Consider the following 24607-nt stretch of genomic DNA (forward strand, 5'->3'; position numbering starts at 1 on the left):
CAACGAGCCGCTTGCAGCCAATTTATTTTTGTTGGTTGTTTTCATTATAAATCTTTGTCTTGCTAAGGCTGATTTAATTTGCTTGACTGTTTTTTGTGTTTTGTTTCTCTATTTAGGACATTTTTCTTTATTCCATCATTTTGCAGAGAAATGAACTCCGTTCTGTTTCTGTTTGGATCTGGACTTTGTTTAGGCCACTTGCACAGCAGCTCCTTTCATTTTTCCTGAAACTCTTTTTAGTTTGGACTCCTTCGGTTTCTGTGATACATTAACCAAGCGTCCGTCCTCAACCAGAAACCAAACACACACACACGCGCGTAGAGTTGCTCTTTCGGCTTGCCGTTGCCATGGCGCCGTGTGTAAACAGTCGTTCCTCAGCTCACCCTGCTGGTTTCAGGAAGTTCAGACTCCCATCACGTTCGCCTGGTGTTTATCTGTTTGTCTCTAAGACGGTTTAATCTCTGATTGTGTCAGAGTTGGATCTTTATCGCTACTGGTGCTGATAATGAGAGGTGATGTCATCGTTGGGCTTGGTTTCAGCCTCTGATATCTGGAAACGGAGATTATCGGAGCGCAGGCGGTCGGCTAGCTGCATCCTTCATTCAGCTGCTCAGCCTGATTTCAGAACTGTAGAAAAACTCCCAGAGCATTTATGAATCACTAGTTTTTACAAATTCTCTTTTTTTCTCCCTACATTATATTGTGGGAATTTTTATGACATAACTTTAAAAATATAACCCCATAAAAAATGTTCTTTAAAAACAGATTTTAACCTCCAGATTGGTATAGTCTGAATTTTTTAGTTTTTTATCATTCTTAATTCTTCTCGACTAAAGTTTTTTTTTATACATTTCCTACCTGGCATCGTCATTTGAATGCACCATCAGCCCATTATCAGAAGCTGCTTGGATGAACAATTTGAACATTTTGGTTTTCCTGCGTTGCAGTTACCACCCCTGGCCACTAGGGCTTCCAACAGAGGATTAGGGACGTTAAAGAAAAAAAATTCAATTACGAGAAAAAAGTAATGAGAAATCAGTCCTACAAAAAGATGGTAATATTGAGGGGAAAAAAGTCGCATGAAAAAGTTATAATGATATGAGAAAAATCCTAATTCGAGAATAAAGCTGGAGGCGAATTCATATTCGGAAAGTTGTGGTGATACGAGAAATCATGTAATCAAAATATGAGAATAAAGTCATTATTAAAAGAATGCAGTAGTAAGTTTATTACTTCTACACACAAACAAGTAATTTTACAACTTCTGGTAATATTGAATTCTGGTATTTTGAGTTTAATCTCAATTAAAAACAGAAAAACTCTTCTGGCCTTAATACTCTGTAGGGTGAAAGATTACAGCCGAGTTGTCTGGAAGGTGTGAAGTGGGAATTGGCTTTTCTCCAATGCTAACAATGAACAAATGAATGAATGAATGGGCGCCGTTTCAACGATACTGACTCTGATCATGTTGCATCATCACATCAGCATGTGTCGAGTGGTTGGACTTCCATCCAGGAATTATTTCTGTTTCTTCACTTAAACTGAGTTTTACAAGTCCGTATCCGGCCCATTGTAGTAATGGAAGAAGGGAAAAAGTACATTTCTGCCACTTTTTGATCTTAAATTTCCTCATCAATTTTAAGATTTATTTAATATATCATAGAAAAAACCTGAGAAATTTCTGATCTTGTAAAGTTGGAAGTTTGACTCTTCAAACTCAGAAATGTTCACTTTTTTTTTTCTTTTCTTTTTTTTTCTAGAAAATGAGATCAATCTAAATTTTTATTTTTTGTCAGTTTTTTTTTATTTCTGGTTGAAGTGTTTGTTTTTTCAAATTTAAGTGTTTTATAGATGAAGCTGCAACTTGGAAATTTGACTTTTGGAGCTCAGAAATTTTCAAGGTTTTTTGTTTTTTTTTCCTAGAAAAATTGAGATTTAAAAATTTTTACTCTTTTTTTTTTTTTTGGGGTGGCGGGAGGGAAATTAACTTTTTTTTCCATAGTTTTATTTAATGTGTTTGCTGCTGTAATCTCTTAGAGGGGAGAGAGACGAGCCACACACACACACACACACACACACACACACACACACACACACACACACACACACACACACACACACACACACAGAGGAGTAATTGATAACAAATGCAGAGAAAAGCCTCTCAGGTCTGTGAGAAGTGAAGGACATTCCACCTGTTGTCCCAGCAACGCCACCGATTGGCTGCAGCGGAGTGGCGTTTCCCTCGTGATGCGTTCAGGTACCGCTCAAAGATGCGAGACGGAACATCTGCGGAAAGATCGGAAGCTGGATCTCAGTCTGTGGTGGAACGATTTAAATCTGAAGCACGTTTAACATAATGAGAACATAAACGATGTTTTATCAGATTACGTGATTGGTCCGCAGCCTGAGAGAAAAGTAAGAAGCTTGGTGAATGTTTCTAAATTCAGGCGAGTCGAGCTCCGAGGAGCAGCTTGTCAAACTTTAATCTAGATCAACATGCAGACTTTTGAAGATGATGAACCACATTCAACGAGGATGTTCTCTTGATTTTTCTCTTGTTTGGCAAAGCAAATACTTCTACTTCAAATGCACGTCTACTTTTAAAAATACAACTTTCATATTTTTATAATTCAGTTAAGCTGTTTTGTGACCATTTTCTGCTGTTAGACGTTTGGCTGTTGCATCTTTTTCCTTTTTCATTCCAATGCAGACTGCTACTCTTGAAGGACAATTGTCCATCTTTTTAGTTATTATTGTTTTAACTTTTGTAGCAAAAATCAAGATGGAAAAAACCAAAGTCGCCATGTTAATATTGTGATTTTGTTAAAATGTAGCTCATGCCTGAGGAAGATGGTGAAAAGTTGATTTTAATGTTCCGGATTTTGAAACATGATAAACTGATCCAAAGAAAACAGAACCTCGTCCAAAACCTATGAAACTCGGATGGACCTCGAGTTTAAGGACCACCTAGAAAGAGACGTAGCGAAAAAACTTTAATTGAAAACATCAATTGGGACGAACGTCGTCTTATGTTGGCCAACAGAGGAGCTCCGCTGAACGGAGGCTCCTTTAACTTCAGTCATAAATATTCAGGACCTGAGGGATGTTGGGCTGCTCTTCAGTCAGAGGGACGTTGCATCATCACCGAACTTTTACCTCAGATTGGTGGAATGAGGAAAATGTGAACATCTGCTGTTCCTGTGGAGGCAACGATGCCCTGCAGCTTCACCAACACGCTGCCCCAGATCGTCGATGCCTGGAGATGTGCTGCTTTCCTCCGGCCTGCAGATGTTTCCATTCAGCCGTCGGTCGTCTCCTCTTCATCAAACCTTCCCCAGTTGATCCCGTTTCTCTCCATTTTTCTTGTGAATCTTGAGTTTTCTATCCTGACGTCGACTTCGCTCCGTCTTGCCGTAAACTCTTCAGATTTCAACCTCCTTTCTCCTCACTCTAAATTACCTTCTTAACGGAGTAATGACTTCCTCTTATTGTTTTCAGCTGACAGATCTCTGGTTGAAGCCATTTTCTTGTCGGTTTTCAGAATTAGCCCTGTGTTGTGTGTTTCTGAAACGCAATATTTGTGTTGTGAAACAGTCTGTCCAGTTTGGGACAATTAATCAGATTTGTCATTAATCAATTCAACTCTGTTAGTAATAAATCGTTGGACTCAGAAAAACGTCAGTTTGCTGACAGAGCAGCAATTAAGTCAAAACTTTACAATAAATACATTTTGCATCTGAGAAACGTTTTTCTTATGTTTTACTCTGAACTCAAGTTGCAGTTTTAGCTTCAAGTCCAGCAGAAATGTTTCAGAAGAATTTGGCTGCAGGCGCTTTGTTCACTAAATAGGTTGCATTTCATAATATAAAATGTTGTTTCATCTTTTAATAGATTTAGTTTAATGAAAAATCTGCAGAATGTGCCTTTTTTTTGAATAATCAGACTAATAGTTTTGTGCAGCCCTGCTCCAGCATTTTGCATCTCGTTTGGTTTTCAGTGCGGTTCAGATGGAAAAGATTTAAACGCGTTCTCTGACGACTCAGTCTGGATCGGTTACGTGACGAAGTTTTCCAGCGCGGCAGAGTGAAACGGCGTGGCGTTCCAAACGTCATAAATAGTTTTTCTGCGTTCTGATGGGAATTGAAGCCATCAATATGCAGAATCTGCCCTGAATCTTTGAAGCGCTCCGTCTCCATAAGTCACGGCTGACAGAAGTGTTTGTGTTGGCCGTGTTCTCACACTCTGAAAGCTCGCAGCTCTTTTTCCTCCTGCTAAAACATGTTCTCCTCTTGGCTCCGTTTGCTCCATCTTACCTCTTCTGTTGAGTTAAAAAAAACGCAGGCGGCTTTGTATTTATGGCTCTTTATTTGTAATTTTGGCTGGTAGAACATGCTGCAAGCATGGGTGGCCCAGATCCTGATCCGAGACAAGCAGCGCTCCTTTATCCCATAATTGCCATCAGATCAATAATCGCAACCAGATCTGAACACGGGCCGCTCAAATGAAGGTCTGGAGTAAATAAAAAGCTGAACTTGATAAACAGGTCTGGGTACGATCTGCTCGATGCCCACCGTGACGGCTGGTTTTATGACAAATTAAAGTGGCATCTGAACAAAGGGCTCATTTTAAGGGAAAAGTCTTAACAGCTTTCAGGTTGTTGCTCTCGCTGAAAGAAGCCTTGTGCTGGGACACAATTAAAGCCATTACTGCACAAAGCATTGACAAATGGCCCTCATCCTTTCTGTGTTCTGCTGGGTTTGGTTACAAGTTTGCTTCGGGCTCTCAGAAAGATCCCGTCTCTGTTTATTCAAATTTATTTAAACTTAACTGTTTCCTTATGATCCAAAGTGTGCGGACTTGAATTGAACCAGTGGCATTTCTAAGGTCCTGAGGGCAAAGCTGAGCGACATTCCTCTCTGAGCTTGCGGGACGTTTTCCAAAAGCCTTGCTGAGGTGTGACCGGGCTGAAAAACCGAGACGTAAAGCCGTGTGTCGGGTGGAGCGGGTTACCGCGGCTCTGTTCTGTTGTTTAACATATAAACGAGGTAAAAACGCGTTAGTCTTTCATTGTTGTCAGGACTCTCACGCCAGCAGAGCGAAGCTGTGAGTGTGTTGGAGACACTGGGCCCAGTGTTGCTGCTGGAAAGGTAACCTGAGAGAAGGCAGGATATAGACTTACCGACCAGCACACACCAGCTCTCTAACAGACACTTTCTTTGTTTTGGTTAATGCCTCAGAGCTGGAGCCTCATCAAGAACAAATGTCGCTTGTTTCATTCTTTAGGGAAACACTAAACTGATAAATTATTGTTCATTCTTGATAAGTGTTAAAAAAAAGTTGTTTCTGTGTGTCCTGCGGTCAGGTCTGAAATTGTCCAGACAAAACACATCTGTGTTTTATGAGTGAGATTATCTGCAACAGCTTCCCATAAAAAGGTTTACATGGATCATTATTTGGTAACCCTACCTTCCCCGGAACGGTTGTGGATGTTTTCCTGGTCCAACGCCTCCAGGCTCAGACCTGATGGTCACAAAGTTCTGGAAAACCTGGATGACCCACCACTTCAGATATGTTGTTTTGGATCAAGAAAACCCCTAAACCCAGCAGGACGGTGCACCTCAAGGACCAGCTTCAGGAAACCTTGTACTTTCTAATTAAGTTTTTTTTGCCTCCTATAAAAGTTTTATTCTTCTAAAAAACCTGACACGTTTTGTCTTCCTCAACCTAATGAAGTGATCAAAACTCAGCAATGAGAATGAAAATCTTTTTTTAATCATGTAAATTTTGAATCGGTTCTTTTGTCAGATTTTCACCCGACGTGTTTAACATTTTGTGCCCTATATGTAAAAAGTTATGCCAGCAGAAATTGGCCTCAGCATATTGTTTAAAAGCTGACTTCTATTTTCAATCCTTGTTTGTGGGAGAAATGTTTCACTCTGGTTCAAGTTTAGTAGCTTTTGAAGAAACGTTAAACATTTAGTGCATAAAGGAAAAAATGAACATCTTCTCTGCTGTTTGTAAAAGGATGATTCAGGTTTGTTTCTGCCCAATGTATTTTCCATTACTTTGTCCAGTTTGGCTTTTTATGCATTTCATGCAGCCGCTACAAAAAATATTGTGGTTAAAAAAACATGAGCTGCCTGCCAAACGGTTACTATAAACTGTTTAAAGCCACCAAAGCAACAATGTGAAATATGTCGAAATACAACCAGAAATATCCTTCTGGAGGAGAATTGGCCTTGCTAAACATCTTGGGCTTAACCTCTGACTTTCTGTTGGAAACAAACAGAAACATTTAAGTGTATAGAAAACAGTCTCATGTACAATTAGTATGGCAACAGCATAAAATGCTAATTAGCTTTGTAATTGGTGTAATTGCTAAGCTATGTGGTTTGGCTGCTAATTTAGGCTGACTGGTTAAATATGTGACAAACATGACAAAGGAAGCAGCCTATAAAGTTCTCAGCCACACTGGTAAATAGTCGGGGATTATATTACTGAATACAGTTTAGGATTATGCTAGTAGTTAGCCTTGGGATTAGCAGCTGCTCAATGCTACATTAACCAAATTAGTATCTGATTTTCACTTATGATTTTGTTTGAAATTAAGATTCTCTAGTAGTAAATGAGTGTAATATGGAGCAAAAACACTGTGAAACACAGTTGGAAAGAGTTTGTTTCTTCTGTTTTCTTTTTTTTTTACGAGCTAAAACATTAGCTTAGCCACTTAGCTTCGTAACATTCTTGGCTTGTAATTAAGTTTTTATTGTTTTATAGGAAAATATAAAAGAATAAAAACTTAATAGCAATATCATTTACAGTATTGGCAAAAACTGCCTCCAAACTAAATGTTTTAAATATGCTATGCTAACTAGCTTTGTAGCAGCCTTGCTAATTTGTTAGCTAAGGATAGTGAGATGTAAAGTGAATGCTGAGTTTAGTCTAAACTCTAAAATGTTGAATATTTTGTTAGAAATTAAAACATTGTCGCAATACTTAACAATTAATCAATAAACGGAATCGTTACAAAGCTAAAACTGCTTCATTAAATGCTTCTTTACCTTAGTTACTTTAAATGTATTTTAAAAATCATAACGTCTTCACAGCCATGATTTGAACAATTTCTGTCTTGATATTTTTGACCTTTTAATCTGAACGACCCATAAAAAGGACAGTTTTGACCGAATTGCAGTGGATTACCTCCAAACAAACGGCAGCGTGTGCTGCTGAGGCGGGTGGAAGTTGGGTTTTGGTTCTGAGGGCGGAGGAGAGCGTTCGGTCACGTCCCTGTCATCACCTGACAACCTGTCATTTCACTGCAGACCTTCCTGGTTTTATGAGGCCGACTTGCCGTCATCCCGTCTCCTGTGCGTTTAATGTGGGGAATGTTGTCTCTCACCTGTAAATGTTCTGGAGAGGTGGCAGACGTGACGCAGGGTTTGGTGCTGTCACTGTTTTTACATTTGGTTAATTATCAATCTGATAAGAAGATGATAAAGGATGAAGAAGACTTGAGCCGTCTGCAGCTGGACCAATCTCAGCTGTTTTCTTTCAATCAGTTTTTTTTGGGGTTTTTTTCAATGAGTTTTAAAATTTCCAATCTTATACTTTCTGACGTCGGTGCTTTACCCCAATTAATACACAAAAACAAAATGACTATCTGAGTTGAGCTGTTTTGGTTTTATAATCTTCTAATCAGGCCAGAGTAAATAAATGGAGATAATTGATCCTATGTGCAAACGCTAAGACCTGTGGAAGGTTTTTCTTGCCAAGAGGTTGAGGAATGCATCATGTTATCTGTGCTCACAAACCCCCGCTGTGTGTGTGTGTGTGTGTGCGTGTGTGTGTGTGTGTGTGTGTGGTGGTTTACTGAGATGTTCGCTGATAGTTACTGTGGTGAGCCTCCTGCAGCCTGGCTCTGCTACAAACAGCTTTTTCTTCTCATACTTTTTTTTTTCCACTGATTGACTGAACTCAGACCAAACAAATAGTTTTTCTTCTTTAGTTTTAATTGGTCAGATGCATATTGTTTGACCCTAAAATGTTTTGACTCTGCTGAAATCCAAAGACTAAAACATGTCAGAAACTCAAAAGGATTCTCTGAGAGAAAGAAACTGATCTTTGTTATGATCTGAGGTTTGTGTCAAACCTTGTTAAGGATGTAAAACGGACCAAATGTCGGATAACAGATGTTTGCATCAGCTCAGAAAATATCTGAAGCTGCCGCTCTCTGCATGATGAAAAGCTCATGATTCCTTCCCTCATCCTCCTCTTCCTCCCCACATGGCGGGTCTGGTTCTGATGACGACACGGCCTGGGAACCGGCGGGGTGAGGTCATGCGGGGCTAAGCGCTGCTGGGTGTTTGTTGCGAGGACGTCATGCCAGATGTCTGTGTGGTAATGACAGGGCAGCGTGGCCCGGGTTGCTCCGATCCCTTGTGGCTCCTGGTTCTCATTTCTGCTGCGATTTGTTCATCATTAATCATCTGTATTTAAATTTTATGTTCTGTTTAAACCCATTTCCCTTCCTGCTTGCTGTTTTTCTGTTTCGCTCGGCTCCAGTAAATTCCAGGATGCCGGTTTCACTCGAGCGTCTTATTTAATCGCCAGCAGTGGTTAGTTTGAGCTCTGAAAGCAAAAGGAGTTTGAGATCCAGAATGTGGACACGGCTTGGCCAACCCGACTATCCGACTCGGTCTCGACATTTAAATCCAGGTTCTGATGCTGGTGGCCTTCCAGGTCTACTATTGCTTTTCAACTTCTCTGTTCATTCACTTCAAGCCTTTGGAGAGAAACTTTTTCTCTTTGATCTTCCTCAAACTTCATCCCTGCAAGCTGTTTGCATCCAACCACAGCCAGATTAAAGAGTCGGAGACCGAAAGACACGGCCTCTGTTTCATGCTCAACCCTCATTACTCAAATCAAAGACATTAAAGGCCTCATGGCTGCTTTTCTGTCTGTAATCTGGAGGTTTTATGGTGCGATCGGCCCCCTCTGCGCGGCGGCTGCTGCTGCTGCGTGACTCATGTGACTCCGGTCTGGTGTTGTTTCAGCCGTGCATCATGCAGTACGGTCCCCAGCGGCTCCTGCTGTTTGGGAGTGCCGTCATGATGTTGGGAAGTTTGGTAATTACACCCTGAGTTTGCTGGTCATTGTAAATGAGCTTAAATGACACAAGAAGCTTGAATAGAGGGATCAGGTTGGATAAATTATGGGGTTGTTTAGGAACTGACAGATGTGTTCAAGCGTCACAGCTTGACGAGTCTTTATAGACATTACTTAATTTCACTTGCTTTGAAAAGATTACTCTGGTCTCAAAGTCTCTTCATAATAATGTTGATCACGTTGGTTTTCTTTAGCAATGCCTAAAGGAGAATTTAGAGAAACAAACTTTGACATTTTTACGTTATTTCATCAGGTTGAGATGTGATTTGCTTGGATTTATACACAAAGTTTTATACTAACTTGATAATTAAAGATTCCAGTTACATTTTGAAGGTGTTAAAAAGCGAATATTCTGACCTGATCGGTAATAAGCGATAACTATTCCTAAAATTATTGCTAGATGCCAAGGGCGTAGGTTCGGTCTAAGTTTTGGTGGGGACCTTGGTAGGGACCTTGACACCCCCCCCCCCGCAGCACAGTGAAATGCCCAAGAGCACCGAACATTTTTGAGAAGGGGGGGGAAACCACATTGGCTTAATAACCCCCTCTCCCCAACCATAACCATATCATACATCTTGTGTATACAACCAGATACAGTCATACTCAGCAGATCAGTTCAAGAACACTTTACTTTTTCCTTTACAAAATTCAGCAAACGTTACAAGTAAGATCAAAAGAAATATCCTCTGGATACAGCAAACACAATTGCAGATAAGAAGAAATCAATAATAAAAGAAAAAAGAAAAAATATTACATAATTAACAGACCTATTCTACCTCACATTCAGTGCTGACCTTACTAAACACCGGACTTTACAACAAATGCGTTGCGTGATAGATACTTATGGGTCCACTCACTGTACTTACAGCCGACGTAGCGAAATAACTTCTAATGTCTGTCCTTTTCTTTTTTGGTGGCGACATGGTCTCGGAGACTCAGAAGGAGACGCGTGTGCCCAGCTAGCCGCCGCCTTTTGCAGCTAATCAAAGAACGTCCGACGATTCAACTGACACCCCCCCCCTCCCCCCACCCCACCCCGTTCCGACACGGTCTCGGAGGCTCATAATAAATGTCAAACTAAGAAGCTTCCGTTCCGCGCACCGCCTGTTGCTGCTAATCAAAGATCGTAGATCCACGTTCTTTGAGCCAATATGGCAAAAATTGGTCGGGACTTTTTCATATCCCGTGAATATTGGTCGGGACATGTCCCTACCGTCCCTACCCAAACCTACGCCCATGCTAGATGCTAAAATTACTTTAAGTATGAACCATCTTTACAAGTTTAATAATAATCTTACAGACTAAAACTCAAATTTAGTAAAAGTTTAAGTGCTTACTGATCAACTTATTGAGGTTTCTCTCCTTTTTAACGAGCGAACAGCTTGCCATGCTCTGTAGTTGGGCCGTCTGCTCTGATGGAGCCTTCAGTCAGCAGCTCAACAGTCATGCTGGTTTTAAAGGATGGTTGACAGCCTGATCAGCAACAGGTGGGGCAGGGGAAGCCCTGCACCGCTGAATGAACCATGCAGTAAACGAGGAGGAAACCCCTGGACTTGAGCTAAAATCTTTACTCATCTTAAAGGGGCAGTGTCATGTGAAATCATCTTTTTTGAGCATCATGTTACGTTGTTCCCTCATCAAAAACATTCCTGGAGTGTTGCAATGATTTATTTTTACATTCATGTTTAAGAAATCCTTTAATCTCCATGGCAACCCATGGTAAACACCTGGGTGGACCAAGCCCCGCCTTCTAGGGGCAGCTCCTCCCCCACTCGGCTCCTTCAGACTAGCCAGCAGCAATTAGCAAACAGCCGGTGGATCATCTGCTGAGCTCGTTATAGGAGCTGCGGCTCAGAGCAACACTGGTAAAAACGTTAGAGAAATGTGTTGAGTTTGGGCTTCTGTCTTTTAAAGAGATGGAGGCCCAATTTCAAGGCGTTAAATCGGGAAGTAAAAGTTGTGTGTGTGTGTATATATATATATATTTATATCTCATAAACTGAAGGCAACATAGTTACTTGACTTTGCTATGAATTGGGACTGTTTCTAGAAAACCCATAATTCTGCCCCTTTAACATTTCTTCTGGCACTGCATGTTTTCTCTCCACCATTTATGCAGGTATTGTTAATGGTGAAGTTGTCGTATTAGTGATATTTAATGCACAATATGTAGATTTAAAAGAAGAAAAGTCATCCTGGTCAGTTTCTCAGGCCCTGGATTGCAGTACGCCGTCTCAGAGCTGAACAGTATTTGTGTTCATCTTGTGTAGATTTTTTTTTAACACCTTTTGATTTTTGATGATTTTTTTAGCCTACATATCTCAATACTTGGTTGCACCTGAATTTTCCCTCTGTGGGACAATGGACATTTTTATTTAGCTGGTGTCTCATAAAATGGTCTTTAAGCTGTAAACACAGTACGACGGGAAGTTTCTGCACTTTTGAAAACTTAATGAGGATCAGCTGTGCAAACAAAATTAGGCTGCAGGTCTGGTTTAGTTTACAAAATCTAACTTTCCTTTAACTCTGATTTAAAAATCAGTTTTATATTTGATCAAGCGTTTATTGCTGTGAATCTGATCAAAACCACCAGTTAATAAACGTCCAGTTTAACTGGTTAAGGTTTTATGTGCAGCCTTTTCAGGATTTTATCATAATAAATAATGTAAACTAGGATGAGTGGCAGATTTTACAGGATCTGATTTTTAATTTCTGCTGGCGGTTTACCTGCAGACCGACTGAAGGACGGCGGCCTTTGTTCTTCTGTCACTAGCCGTCTGTGTTTAGTGGAGCTGGGGTGTGAGTGGGTGGGACGTTATGATCTCACCCCACAGGAATCTGTGAGTTCAGGGGGTCGACCCACTGCCACAGAGGAGCTCTGCATCCTGTTTACGGCGGCAGGTACCCCCTCTTTTTAACACATCTCCACCTGAGATCACCACTCATGTTCCATTTGCTCTCTTTTTCCTTTCATTTATTCTACAAAATCTTTGGCTGTTTTCAACTGAAGACCATTTTGGGCACAACAAAAAGACGGATTTAGACCAAACACTGCAACTGTTTTGACCGTTCCTTTGTCTGTTTTTAGGCTGTTTTGTTGGTCTGAATCAGCGAAGTCTGAAAAAAACCACAAAATCTTACCAACCTATTTTGGTGTAGTTTTTAGTGGAAATATCTTGGTGCTTTTGAAATAAGATGAAAGTAACTTACAAATAAGATGTAGGAGCTTGTTTTAAGGAAATTCTTTAAAATTATTTCACTTAATGTTATAAGAGAAATAATCTGCCAATAGAATTGGCATCAATTATTAACTTAAAACAAGCTCCTATATCTTGCTGAGACACTGTCAGTTAGTTTTGTCTTGTTTTAAGTGTAGTAACATGTTTTTACTAGAAATAGTCAAAATTACTTGGTAGGATTTTGTGTTTTTGCAGTGCATGTCTCATAAAATCCAATCAGTCGCTGCTGCAGGGACCATAAAACCATAAACTGGTCGTCCTCCTCCAGTACCAGACTGGGTCGGGTCAGAGCAGGTATGTTTGGGCGTCGCTCTGGCTGCCGATGATGTAACTTCCTGTGCGGGTCAGGGTGCGCCGCGCTGATAACGGAGCCATTCGGTTCCAGCTCGCCTCACCTTTGCCCACACAAGCACTCGGCTTTATCTCGCTTTCCTTTTCTCCTCGGACGCATTCAGCCTTTCTTTGTTGCTCCCTCCTAGCAGAAACCCTCCCAGCTCTTCCTGCGGACGGGTGTTGTTGCGTCTCCATGGAAACGCAGCAACAAATCGGCAGGTATCGGCAGGAGCGGAGGCTTTAAAACTTCACCTGAAGCAGAACGACGTGGGGAAACTGCTGTTTGTTCTAGTTGAACGGTGGGGTGGGTGTGATGTTTTTCCCTCCTCCCTGATCAGAACCGGGTTCGGGTCGCTCGCTGTGGCCGGAGAGGCTCCTGAACGGAGGTGGAGACGTCGCCCCGCTTAACCGCAGCAAAACAATGCAGCAGATTATCGGGGCGCTCTGTAACGCGCTTTAAGCGCAATCACGGCTGTTTCCACAAATAATTTACTATGTACACACAACTGATTAAACTCCTGACCTCTTTGTGAACAATGGGCCACCATGGCAACAGCCTGGTTGCCCTGGAAACTGTTGACGGGACACAAACGGCTCGGTTAGCCCTGAACTAGTTTTTCAAATCTGGGAGAATAAAAGACAAAGTGGCAACGCTGCAGTTTTATTCTCTGTTTGCAGTTAATTGTTTTTTACTTCAAATAACATTACATAGAGGATCTTTAACACAATGGCAAATATCACAATAATGTAATAAAAAAACAACCACAGACACGGTCAAAGTAGGATAAAGTAAAAAAAAAAAAGTTGAATAAATATATACATAAATTGGTAAAAACAAAAAGTGCCTTTTAATCTATACAAATATCATTTTCTTGTGTCAAAATACTTTCAAATAAAGGATATTTTACAGCAAAAAGAAAATAAAAAATATAACAGAGGGATAAATTAGTTAAATTTCTGAAGAAGAGTAGATAATTTACAAGTTTCTGATTATTAAAGTTTAGTTTTTCAGAAGCTGCATATGTTTTTACGTCAGTTTCTTTAAAATTATTAAATTAATTAAATCTGAGTTAATTGGCAATGAATCTCCCTGGGGTCGGAGGTCATGAAGCCGCCAGGCTTCCAGAACCCCTTTTGTTTGTTTTCTTTGTGGAGAAACTCATTCTGGCCCACAGCATCACAGAAACGCCACCGTACTTAACAGTGAAGATGTTTCCATGTAGTTTCAGTTTTATGTTAACTGTTAAAAGTTTCATCCAGCCTGGTGACCGTTTTATTAAAAAAACTAGACTTTTTAATTACGTTTTTATTAAATGGTAACATTTAGTTTAACTTTTAGTTTTCAGTGACTGAATAGACAGACATAATCTGATGCCGTTTGATATTAATTCAGAGTTATTGTAGGTGGTGATGGCTGTCAGCGGGAAAAATTTCTTATAGCAGTCTGTGTTGCAGTGAATCTGAAGAAGCCTCTGACTGAAGACACTCTGTTTTCCATAATTCTTTCTTATGAAGAATCTTTCTTTCTAAACATGTTAAAACATGGCAAACAGGAAAACAAGGCAAGTTCAGTGCAACTTTTCCTAAATGAGCAAAGTACTAAATAACTGTCATTTGAAAGTGAATCAATCAGAATGAAGCCAGACGTTTCACAATGCGAGTAATTATGCTAAATAAACGTTCCACTCTAAACTCTGTCTTTCACTAGGAGACGATATTTATATAAACAAAGGATGATTTATAAAAACATGATTCATGATCAGTCCTGTTGCAGCTTCCTGGTTTCAGGCTGAAAAGTGTGAACTTGTGGTGCGATTAATCAGAAAGCTGAGTTCATCTGTGGGTGGGTGTGGGGTTAAAGGTCAGCGATGATCACTAACAGGATGTTTGCTCCCACCGACACATGGCCTGATGCACAAGTTCATTGTTCCGACCTCAGAGAGAAAAGGAAAGTTGGTGAATCCAGATCAATTAAAACGAGGCGTAAACAAAACGGCTGGGGTCGGAATCAAACCAGCGGTGAGATAATGGAGGAAGATTAGAAATGCAGGAATCCTGATGTCGTAACTTCTCCTCTGAGGCGCTCAGTCATCGTTGTGTCACCAGGGGCGCGGTGCGGCGCCTCCACCTCAACCTGAGCTGATGAGACATGTTTGGATCACAGCTGTGGAGCAGAACTGGAGCTTCCCCGTTTGGACCAGAGGGTTTTTCTAAACGCTGGGGACGCGGCTCGTTTCTGTCACCAACACGGTTGCACAAGCGCTCAGAGACGGACGCGTCCAGCAGCTCTCCATGTGTGCTCGCTCCTCTGCTGCTGTGAAGTGTTTACACTTCTGAGTTTTCACCCAGAAAACCTGCTAAACCCGCCGCTCGTCGCTCTGGGGCGACCCGCCAGCGACCCGCTGTGTTTTCCTCCATTAAAAATGTCACACATGTCCAGAGTTGCACAATCAGGGATCATAATTTGGAAATGACGGCGTGTCAGGCTAACAGGGAGGTGCAGGAACCGCGCAGTGGTCAGCAGTTCAGTAAGTTTAGCTTAATCCAGCGTCTCCAAACCTTTTGGCACAGGGTCCAAAACTGTCGAGTTGAAAGAAACACAATTTTAAAAGCAAAAACTAAATATGTTTTTACATAAGAATAAACAAACTAAGCACAATACTGTAATGAGATGAGCAATTAAAAACAGTCCTGCAGGTTTGCCAAACTCAGCAGACCATACTCTAAAGCTTTCATCATCTGCAGGATTTTCTTTCTTCTTCATAAGAACATCATATGGCTCAGTGCAGCTTTATTTTGACAAGCTTGTTAAACTAAAAGACTAACTTAAAGCCACTGAGTTTTTCTCCTTTTACTAATAAAAGAAATTGAAGCAGAAACCAGATGAATACTTTGTTGCACCTTACCTGGCATCAGTGAAAACTTCACCCCAACATTATTTTTAATTCTGCATCAACAGCCTGAACTGTGATCAAGGACCGCACAAAATTGTTCTGAGGGCTGCAAATGGCCCCCGGGCCTCACTTTGGGCACCCCTGGCTTAATCCGTCTCTTCTGTTACTGGTGTATAAAAACCCTATTTAAATAAATAAATAGGTTAGCCTGGTGGGGGAAGTAAAGCCTGGAGGCCCACCAGACTTATAATGCCCAAATATTCATCTACTGGGTTCTGTTGGTGTTTTTATCACAAATGGAAAACAGTTTTTTTGTGTATTTTACTAGAGATCAAAGTTTCAGGTCATTTATTAATGAAATGTGGTGAGACGACCATCTGAGGGGAAACGAAGATGCTTCCTTCAACTCATTTTATAGAAACAATAAATTATCCAGTCTGGATCAGTGAGACGTTAAAATGATGTAAAATCTAAAGTCTATTGTTTTGTTTGTTTCAGACTCTAAAGCTATCGTAGACGGGAACCTGAAGCTGATCCTGGGTTTGATCTGGACCCTGATCCTGCACTACTCCATCTCCATGCCAGCCTGGGAGGGCGAGGACGAAGAGGTGAACAGATTTCAGTCAATCTGTTTGTTTTTATGTTATTTATTTAAAAACATTTTAAAAAAGAACATTTAGATGGAGAGCAGATCTCATGGCTTTGCTTCTTTTCAGGCAGAGACAAAGACGCCTAAGCAGCGTTTGCTGGGCTGGATTCAACACAAAGTCCCTGATCTGCCGATCACCAACTTCAGCCAGGACTGGAGGAACGGGAGGGCACTGGGAGCTCTGGTGGACAGCTGTGCACCAGGTAAACCAGGCACTGGGACACCTGAAGCTCCAAGATCTAAACTGGATTTATTTTAAACTCTTCCAGTAGATTTCAGCACCATCGTTGCTTTTCTGGTGTAAATCTCGGGTTTCTGCTCGGATCGGTTGGATCTGAAGCGTTTGGTTTTGTCTGGCTGCTCATTAGAGCGAAGCTAGCAATGCTCAGCCAGAGTTTAATGCCTGAAACGTGTAATTATGTTTTATAAGGATATTTTTGTCCTGTGTTTAGCAGTAAAGTTGTTGCTGCTGATTCTCTAACAAATGCTCTCTCTCTCTCAGGCCTGTGTCCAGACTGGGAGACCTGGGATCCAGTGAAACCAGTGGAGAACGCTACTGAAGCCATGCAGCTGGCTGACGACTGGCTGGGCATCCCACAGGTGGGTTTTCACCTGAGTTTGTTTTTACTTTACTGACAGTCGGTGCTATAATAGTTACCACTTTAATACTTGAAAATGGTCCGAAAGCAACAATATTATTATTATTTATGGAACCATTTATTGCATTGGGGCTAATAAAAACTTCAGTTTAGGTTCTGTTTGTCTGGAGAAAGTTCTGGCTCCTGAGCGCTTTTGGTTCAGAAGCAGACGGGTTCTGCTGGACGGTTTAGTTCCTCTTCCTGTAAGGGATTCCTCAATGTTGTCCTTCATCGCCGGATGTCTGCAGGTGATCGCTCCAGAGGAGATCATCGACCCCAGCGTGGACGAGCAGTCCGTCATGACCTACCTGTCTCAGTTCCCCAAAGCCAAGCTAAAGCCCGGCGCGCCGCTCAAACCCAAACTGAACCCCAAGAAGGCCCGCGCATACGGACCCGGTAAACCCACACATACGCAGCGCTACAAAACCAAATTAACGCTCCACACCCTGACCTCTGACCCCAACAGTGACTGCAAACCAAACCGTCAGTCACGATTGTTTGGGATGCAGAAGGTCAGGTGGGTCAAACATGAGCTGAATTCATAATGCATAACTGGAAGTTTTGTTGCAAATTTTCTGCAAAAATTGTGAAAAACATTTTTTTGTGTCCTCCCTCCTGTAGGAGGCAGTATTTCTGTCTTTTACGACTCTACTGCCTCTGCGTTATTTGATGACAAATAGTCAGCGATCAATATGGCGAGTAACAAAGTCGTGTGTAACGTCATACCTTTGTGCAAATAGTTATAAACTCACACCCAAAATCATGAAAACAAAAGCAAACTGAACAACGTGAAAAGATGTTCAATATTTAATTTTAAGAAGTATTTATAAAGTGCAGAGACAGCTATTTATTAATATTTTAAGCTTATTAATCGGTTTTATCAATACATCCTGGCACGACTGGCTCTTTAAAAATATTTATTATCTTAATTTGGCCCAAGACGAAAATGAGTTTGACACCTTTGCAGTAGATTAAATGTTTCCACCAAAACACACGTTGGATAATGGGAGCAATGGGAATGTTGCTCTGACAATGAAAGGAAGCGACTTCCTGCTTGGGTGAACAATGACACACACACACACACACACACACACACACACACACACACACACCCCAGTGATGCCGTTTCCCAACTTTGTAATCCAGAAGAGGAAATTCTCTGAATAGCTGCAGAAGCAACACAACCTAAAGCCACTCAGTCTCTGTAAAATCATCCATGTTTCTCCGTTTTTTTCTGCTTCTGTCAGTTTTGCAACATTAAAGCCAAAACCAGATTTACAGCCTGGTAGCTTAAGAACAATCTGTTGAAAATTCAATTAACTTCCCAGTCAGTCATGCATTTTCCATTAAAGGAGAATGCGTGACTGAGGGGGAAGTAAAGAATTATAAAACGGTAAAAATAGCTAATTCAGTTAACTCATCAAATTCCCTTTTACCGTTTAAAAACCTTAACAGAAGAAACTAAAATCCCTGCCTCCTGTTTTAAAGTTGTAGTTGTTGCGTTTGTAGGGGGAAGCAGTTTAATCACAGCCCAGTTTGGCTGAATCATTTTCAGACTCGCTGTGTGGCACAGCAGCCTGTATTTAGTCTGTTTGCTCAGACTTTTCTCCTTTTTTCAAACTCTTATTTAGGTTTACACAATTCAAAACAGGACATTACCAGAAACAGGTGATTAAACAAAACAAACATTTCCCTTTTGTTGGAGCCAGTTCCCAAAACTTTCTATTACCTTTACACTTTAAAAACAGAACAATGCTTTAAACATGTTCCATCTGTGGTTGAAAAATACTTTTTTTTTTTTTTTTTAGTCTGTTTCCACTGTTCATTCTTCCAATTAAGTTATAATTTTCTTGAATCAAGAATAAAATACATGGACTATATCTTTGGTCAGCATTTAAAACGACAGCTAGCATAGCTTTCTAAGCTGCCGTTTATGCTGTGCAGGTATCGAACCCACAGGGAACCGAGTGCTGCGTCCTGCTGTGTTCACCGTGGACACGTTCAGCGCGGGTCAGGGTCAGGTCATGGCCTACCTGGACCATCCAGATGGCACCCGGGAGGAGGTAACGCTTTGTCTGGTGATGCTGGGGGCCGCTCCAGTCAAAGGTCAAAGGCTGACTCTCAAATGTCCCCGTGTTTGTTTTTAGCTGAAGGTGGAGCCGAACGAGGGCAAGAAGACGTACAGCGTCACCTACGTTCCTCAGGTCATGGGGCCTCATAAGGTAAGATTTATGGTGACAATAAACCAGAATTATTGCAGCTTCATAAATGTTTGCTTCACTTAAAAGGGGACTTAATGCAAAAATCACATTTTGTGTGTTTTTATGCATCCATTTGGGACTAAAAAGAAGTTCAAGCACTTTAAAAAAAATATCTAGCCATTCTTTGGCATTAAGTTGATCTTTTGGTGCCTGGAAGCCGAGCCGTTTCAATAACCTCCTGATTAAGTCGCATTCCATGGGCACGGCACCGTTTCCTAGTAACCCCAGTGGAACTTTGCCTGTTACCTAGCAACCCAAGCAGATCTCCAGCACATTTGGTCAGCTGGTTTTACCGCTGTATGTGCTGTACAATGGCTGCTGAAAAAGACAAGTGTTTGGTTTGGTTGTTGACTTGCCATCCAGAAACAACTTCCTACATTCTTGTTAGTTGTGCAGGAGGCTCCACTTCTGCTTTTCAAAGATGTATGGTTGTATAATTGTGCATTTGTTTGGAGCCATTTTTAAGTGGGAGTGTAAATGTTGAGTTGGGGGCACGTTCATAACAAATAATTTTGTTTTTTCCAGGTGACTGTGTTGTTCGCAGGCCAGCAGATTCCTAAAAGTCCGTTTGAGGTGAATGTGGACAAGGCGCTGGGAGACGCGTCCAAAGTAACGGTGAAAGGCCCTGGAATCGAACCTGTGGGCAACATCGCCAACAAACCCACCTACTTTGACATCTACACGGCAGGTGAGCTGCACCGACCCGCCATCGTCTCTTTAAACCGATCGACGACATGTTGGCTGAAGCTTTCTTCCTCCTTGTTTGCTCTGAACAGGAGCTGGAACGGGAGACGTGACAGCCATGATCCGAGACCCACAGGGCCGCCAGAACAGCGTGGAGGTGATGATGGAGGATAAGGGTGACAGCGTGTACCGCTGTACCTACCGCCCCACGCAGGCCGGGCCGCACGCCATCACCGTCACCTTTGGAGGAGTGGGAGTCCCCAAGAGCCCCTTCGCTGTGGACGTTGGACCAGGTGAGAGGTTTATCCTTTTATTGTTTTCATTAGGCTGGACAATAAATTAATATGCATCACGATAGACACGTGATCAATACAAGTAGATGGTACATCTCATAGAATTTTCAATAATTTCACTGAACTCTGATCCAGAACCGCACAGCATTCTGGGGGAGGTAGGCAGAAGAAAGATTTCTGCTCAACCTCACGGCTAGCTAAGTAAAACTGGTGGGGTCAACTAACTCGCTCAGTCTCTACTTAGCTAGCAACTCGCTCAGTCTCTACTTAGCTAGCACCTCGCTCCGTCTCTGCTTAGCTAGCACCTCGCTCAGTCTCTGCTTAGCTAGCACCTCGAATAAGGTTTTGCCACCGTGCCTCATAATTGCTTAATGCCAGTTAAACGCTTACTGTTGTGGATAAGAGGAAAGGTCACGCTGCCAGTTTGATAGAATTTCAGATATTTAAAACAAAAACTAATCAGTACTTATCTATTGATCGATATGAAATGCTTATTTCATGATGTGTTTTTCAGCTATGTTGTTCAGCCCTAGCTTTGATCAACACACTGCTGCCAGTTTAAGTTTTCTGTCCGTCAGCCTGCATGCCAGGCGCCTGCAGGGCGACAGGTCGGGGTCTGCAGCCGGCGGGGATGAGGGTCAAGCAGGTTGGAGACTTCAAGGTGGACACCAGGAACGCCGGCAGTGGAGAGCTGAAGGTGCTCATCAAAGATTCCAGTGAGTAAAGTTTGTTCTTCCATCAAACTTCCAGAAAAACCTTAAAGTCCGTCAGGTCTTTACTGCAGCTGCTTTCAGTTACTTTTTATTATTTTGTACCAGGCAGACACTGTAATACATTTCATAAAAGATAATATTGAGATAACTTGGTTGGCATTTGAAGAATGTTCTACTTTTTTCCCCCCAAAAACAGGCAGGAATAGTTTCATTGTATTCATGCTGTGAAATGTTGCAGTTATCTCTGCATCTACTGCAATGTGAGGTTTTTTTCTTAGTCTTCCTCCTCGTCTGCTTGTTTTTGTAGAGTGGGTCTACAGTTTTCTGAACTTCCACAGCTGCTGCCAAATTTCTTGTTCTGAATGCCAAATGCTATTAAACGGCAGACATGAACAGACTGCTGATCAGTTTCTTTTGCATTTGAATGCTAGCTTCCTGTCGAGGCTAACTACACATGTAGCAACTTATGCAACCGGCAGTAGTGAATAATCATCTAACTTCTTAATTAATCAGGTTTATAAAATCTAATTCCAACAAGCTAATTTAAAAAATAATAATAATTAATTGGTTTGGTTCTAGTGGATTCCAATCAGTTTTTAGGATTTCTAAGCTTGTTTGATGAATCGTTGGATGAAAAGGCGATCAGAATGCTGCCCCAAGTGGCAGAAACTGGAAATTGAAAAGTTTTAAGAAAAACATTTAACATGAATTTCATAGACTAAGCATGTGTAGTTAAGCATGCAGATATTTACTGTTTGCCTTTCAGGTAGCGTTTCAACATTTCTTGAGCTACTATATAAAATATTTAATAGTTTCACTTTATTAGCGATGGACCCAGTCAAAGTATCCGCCACACCTCTGAAGGCTCGCTGTTCCACTGCTACTGTTTAAGAGTCTTCCTCTTTGCATTCAATCAATAAAATGTCCTAAAAAAGAGAATTTGACATTAGTTTTTACTGTTTGTATGAATATGGCTGTTTGCCCTTGCAGAAGGCAACGAGGAGCCGGTGAAGCAGGTTCTCAGTCAGGATGGCGTTTTCTGCTACGAGTATTACCCGAGAAGTCCTGGAAAGTACACGGTCTCCATCACCTGGGGGGGTCAGCACATCCCCAAGAGGTGAGCAGCAAATCGAACATCAGCTCTGCAGGATTACATCTCATCTGATTGGAATGAAGTACTTGCTGATGCATTTTTTGTTTGCTGTGCACATATAAGCACCACAGCGTCTGAGACAAACTGGAGGATTTAATTAATCAGAACTGAATGTTTAACAGACCAGAAAGTTTGAGGTTCTTATGTTCAACAGAGTGATTTATCTTAAAATGACCTTAAAACAACTTTCTTTTTCTACTGAGTGAAAGGAAAACCAAGCAGGTTATAAAAGGCCACATTATGCAGGAGGAGGATGAGCATTTATTCCCCTGATTCAGACTGAAATTTTATTTACGCATATAAATGTTTTTCTGCAGTGATTTAAGATACTATGGAAGAGGATTAGGGCCACTGAGACCAAGAATGTGGACTTTTTCCCCTCAGAATTACTTCTTTTTTTTTCTCTCAAAATTCGGACAAAATAATTATTTGTGGCCCTAATCTTCTTCCGTACGATATGAATAAATCACAGATTAATTCTGCTTGGTGAGGAGAGAAGAGCAGAGCTGCAGCTTTTCTTCTTCTTTCATTCTGACTCGTCTCTTCCTCTTTTTTTCCTCAACAGTCCGTTTGACGTGGCGATCAGTCCGGAGGCCGGGCCTCAGCAGATCAGGGCCTGGGGTCCTGGGTTGAAGGGCGGCATTGTGGGTAAACCTGCAACCTTTGTGGTGGAGTCCATCGGCACTGACGTCGGAGTTCTTGGTAAGTTTGTTTCACTCCTCTGTAATTATCCACCTAATCGTAAGAGTTTCTTGCTGCAAAATGTCTATTTTTTCATCCTCTCTGCTCTGATTTGCTGGGTGTTTTCAGGTTTCGCCATTGAGGGTCCGTCCCAGGCTAAAATCGAGTGCGAGGATAAAAACGACGGGTCGTGTGACGTTCGCTACTGGCCGACAGAAGCCGGGGAATACGCCGTCCATGTGACCTGCGACGAAGAGGACATCGAGCTCAGCCCCTTCATGGCCCACATCGTCCCCGACAACAACACCAGCCACCCGGAGAAGGTCAGACAACGAGCAAAATATACAGATTACTTATGATTGATGCTTTTAGATTAAAATTAGTTGCCATCAATTAAATGCCTTCCTAGACCTTATTTCAGTGTTGTAGTTTGGCCTCCATCCAGTAGAGGGCGCAGCTGGTCAGAGCCAGTTGATACAGAATCAAAGATGTATCCCAGAACGGGAAAATAAAACGCTCCAAACGGAGCTCTGCAAGTGGTTCTGTGTTGAAATGTAAACTTGATGAACTCCTTAGAGACCCTCATGTCTCTTAATACAAGAGAAAACTCACCGCTTGTCAGTTAATCGTGAGTCGATTAAGTTCATCAGCTTCAGTTTAACTCATTAGTCGGTAGCCTGCATCCCTAATAGTGAAGACTGGAGTATTTTCTCCATAGTTTGTAACGTTGGGGGAGATCTTGATCTTCTTTTCTCCGTTTTCAGGTCCGGGCTTACGGGCCGGGCCTGGAACCGACCGGCTGCCAGGTGGACCAGCTGGCCGAGTTCACGGTGGAGGCAGAAGACGCCGGGAAAGGGCCTCTGAAGATCACCGCTCAGGTGGGAGTCTCGAAACGTTCAAACTGATTCCTTATGGAGCCAGAAGAAAAACTCTTAAATCTTCATTTACAAACCACCAGTTTTTCCTCTGAGCCTCTGCTGCCCTCAGCATCACACCGACCCAACATCGCTTTAGTTGGATTTAAAGTGACAGGACGCCCTAGAACATCTCCAAGGCGTTATCCAAGAATCATTTCGTCCAAAAAAATGTAATGAACCCATCCTAACCGGGTCAAGGAAGTAAAATGGGTCACCTTTAAGAGCAGAACTGGAAGACATTTCAGATATCCAAAAGAACCAAACAAAACCCAAAATGAAATTGAAATAAAAACCAAACAGGATGGCTGATTTCTCTGAACAAAATCGCCCTTCAACAAGTATTAGTCATTGGTCTGGGATGAACTGCTGGATTTATAAGAGGAGGGGATGAAAGTGAACCATTAAACATGCATTGTGTGATCAACCTGTTGCTGTTTGTGTGTTTCAGGATGCAGAGGGGCTTCCTGTGGAGGTGAAGGTGAGGAGCAAAGGGGAAGGCCTGTACCAGTGCTGCTACACGCCCTCCTCCTCTCTGAAGCACACCGTGTCCGTCAGCTGGGCCGGAGTCAGCGTCCCCAACAGCCCCTTCCGGGTAAGCAGCCAATCACAGCCCCTCCTTACTGCAGGAAGTAGCGTAACGCTGCTCAAACGCAACGAGCAGGTCGAGGTCGAGACGGTAGAAACGGTCGAGTCAGAGCGACTTTTGATCAAAAGTTCAGCTGGAGGCAGAAAAACCAGGAAACCTCTGATCATTATCACGACTTACACTGAGCAGAGGTTCAAGTATTAGATGGTAGCTACTGAGCCGTGGAGGCGATTCTGCAAACACCTTTAAGCTTTAAATAAACCGATATATGCACCAGGTACTTTCTCATGTTTACGCTGTAAAAACACAAAATCTTACTAAGCATTTCTGTCTAGTTTCCAGTGCAAATATCGTATAATTCTTGAAATGAGACAAAACTTAACTCGCATGTAGCTCCT

The 24607-nt window shown here is 41.9% G+C and overlaps 1 protein-coding gene across 2 annotated transcripts in view; it reads left to right on the forward strand.

Annotated features, from left to right (window-relative positions):
• Window positions 1–24607, forward strand: part of flnba (filamin B a) — a 61770-nt gene that overhangs the window by 8404 nt on the left and 28759 nt on the right. For both annotated transcript variants that reach the window (XM_015001676.2, XM_015001675.2), the window contains exons 2-15: window positions 16133–16242; window positions 16351–16486; window positions 16786–16883; window positions 17170–17317; window positions 18866–18984; window positions 19069–19143; window positions 19708–19870; window positions 19959–20159; window positions 20738–20875; window positions 21863–21989; window positions 22591–22727; window positions 22836–23029; window positions 23471–23584; window positions 24072–24215. In XM_015001676.2, coding sequence (XP_014857162.2) covers window positions 16133–16242; window positions 16351–16486; window positions 16786–16883; window positions 17170–17317; window positions 18866–18984; window positions 19069–19143; window positions 19708–19870; window positions 19959–20159; window positions 20738–20875; window positions 21863–21989; window positions 22591–22727; window positions 22836–23029; window positions 23471–23584; window positions 24072–24215 — 1904 coding nt within the window. The remainder of the gene's footprint in view (window positions 1–16132; window positions 16243–16350; window positions 16487–16785; window positions 16884–17169; window positions 17318–18865; window positions 18985–19068; window positions 19144–19707; window positions 19871–19958; window positions 20160–20737; window positions 20876–21862; window positions 21990–22590; window positions 22728–22835; window positions 23030–23470; window positions 23585–24071; window positions 24216–24607) is intronic.

The sequence above is a fragment of the Poecilia mexicana genome, unplaced genomic scaffold (assembly GCF_051168715.1).
Source record: "Poecilia mexicana isolate PSO_F unplaced genomic scaffold, ASM5116871v1 scaffold_5, whole genome shotgun sequence".
Taxonomy (NCBI): domain Eukaryota; kingdom Metazoa; phylum Chordata; class Actinopteri; order Cyprinodontiformes; family Poeciliidae; genus Poecilia; species Poecilia mexicana.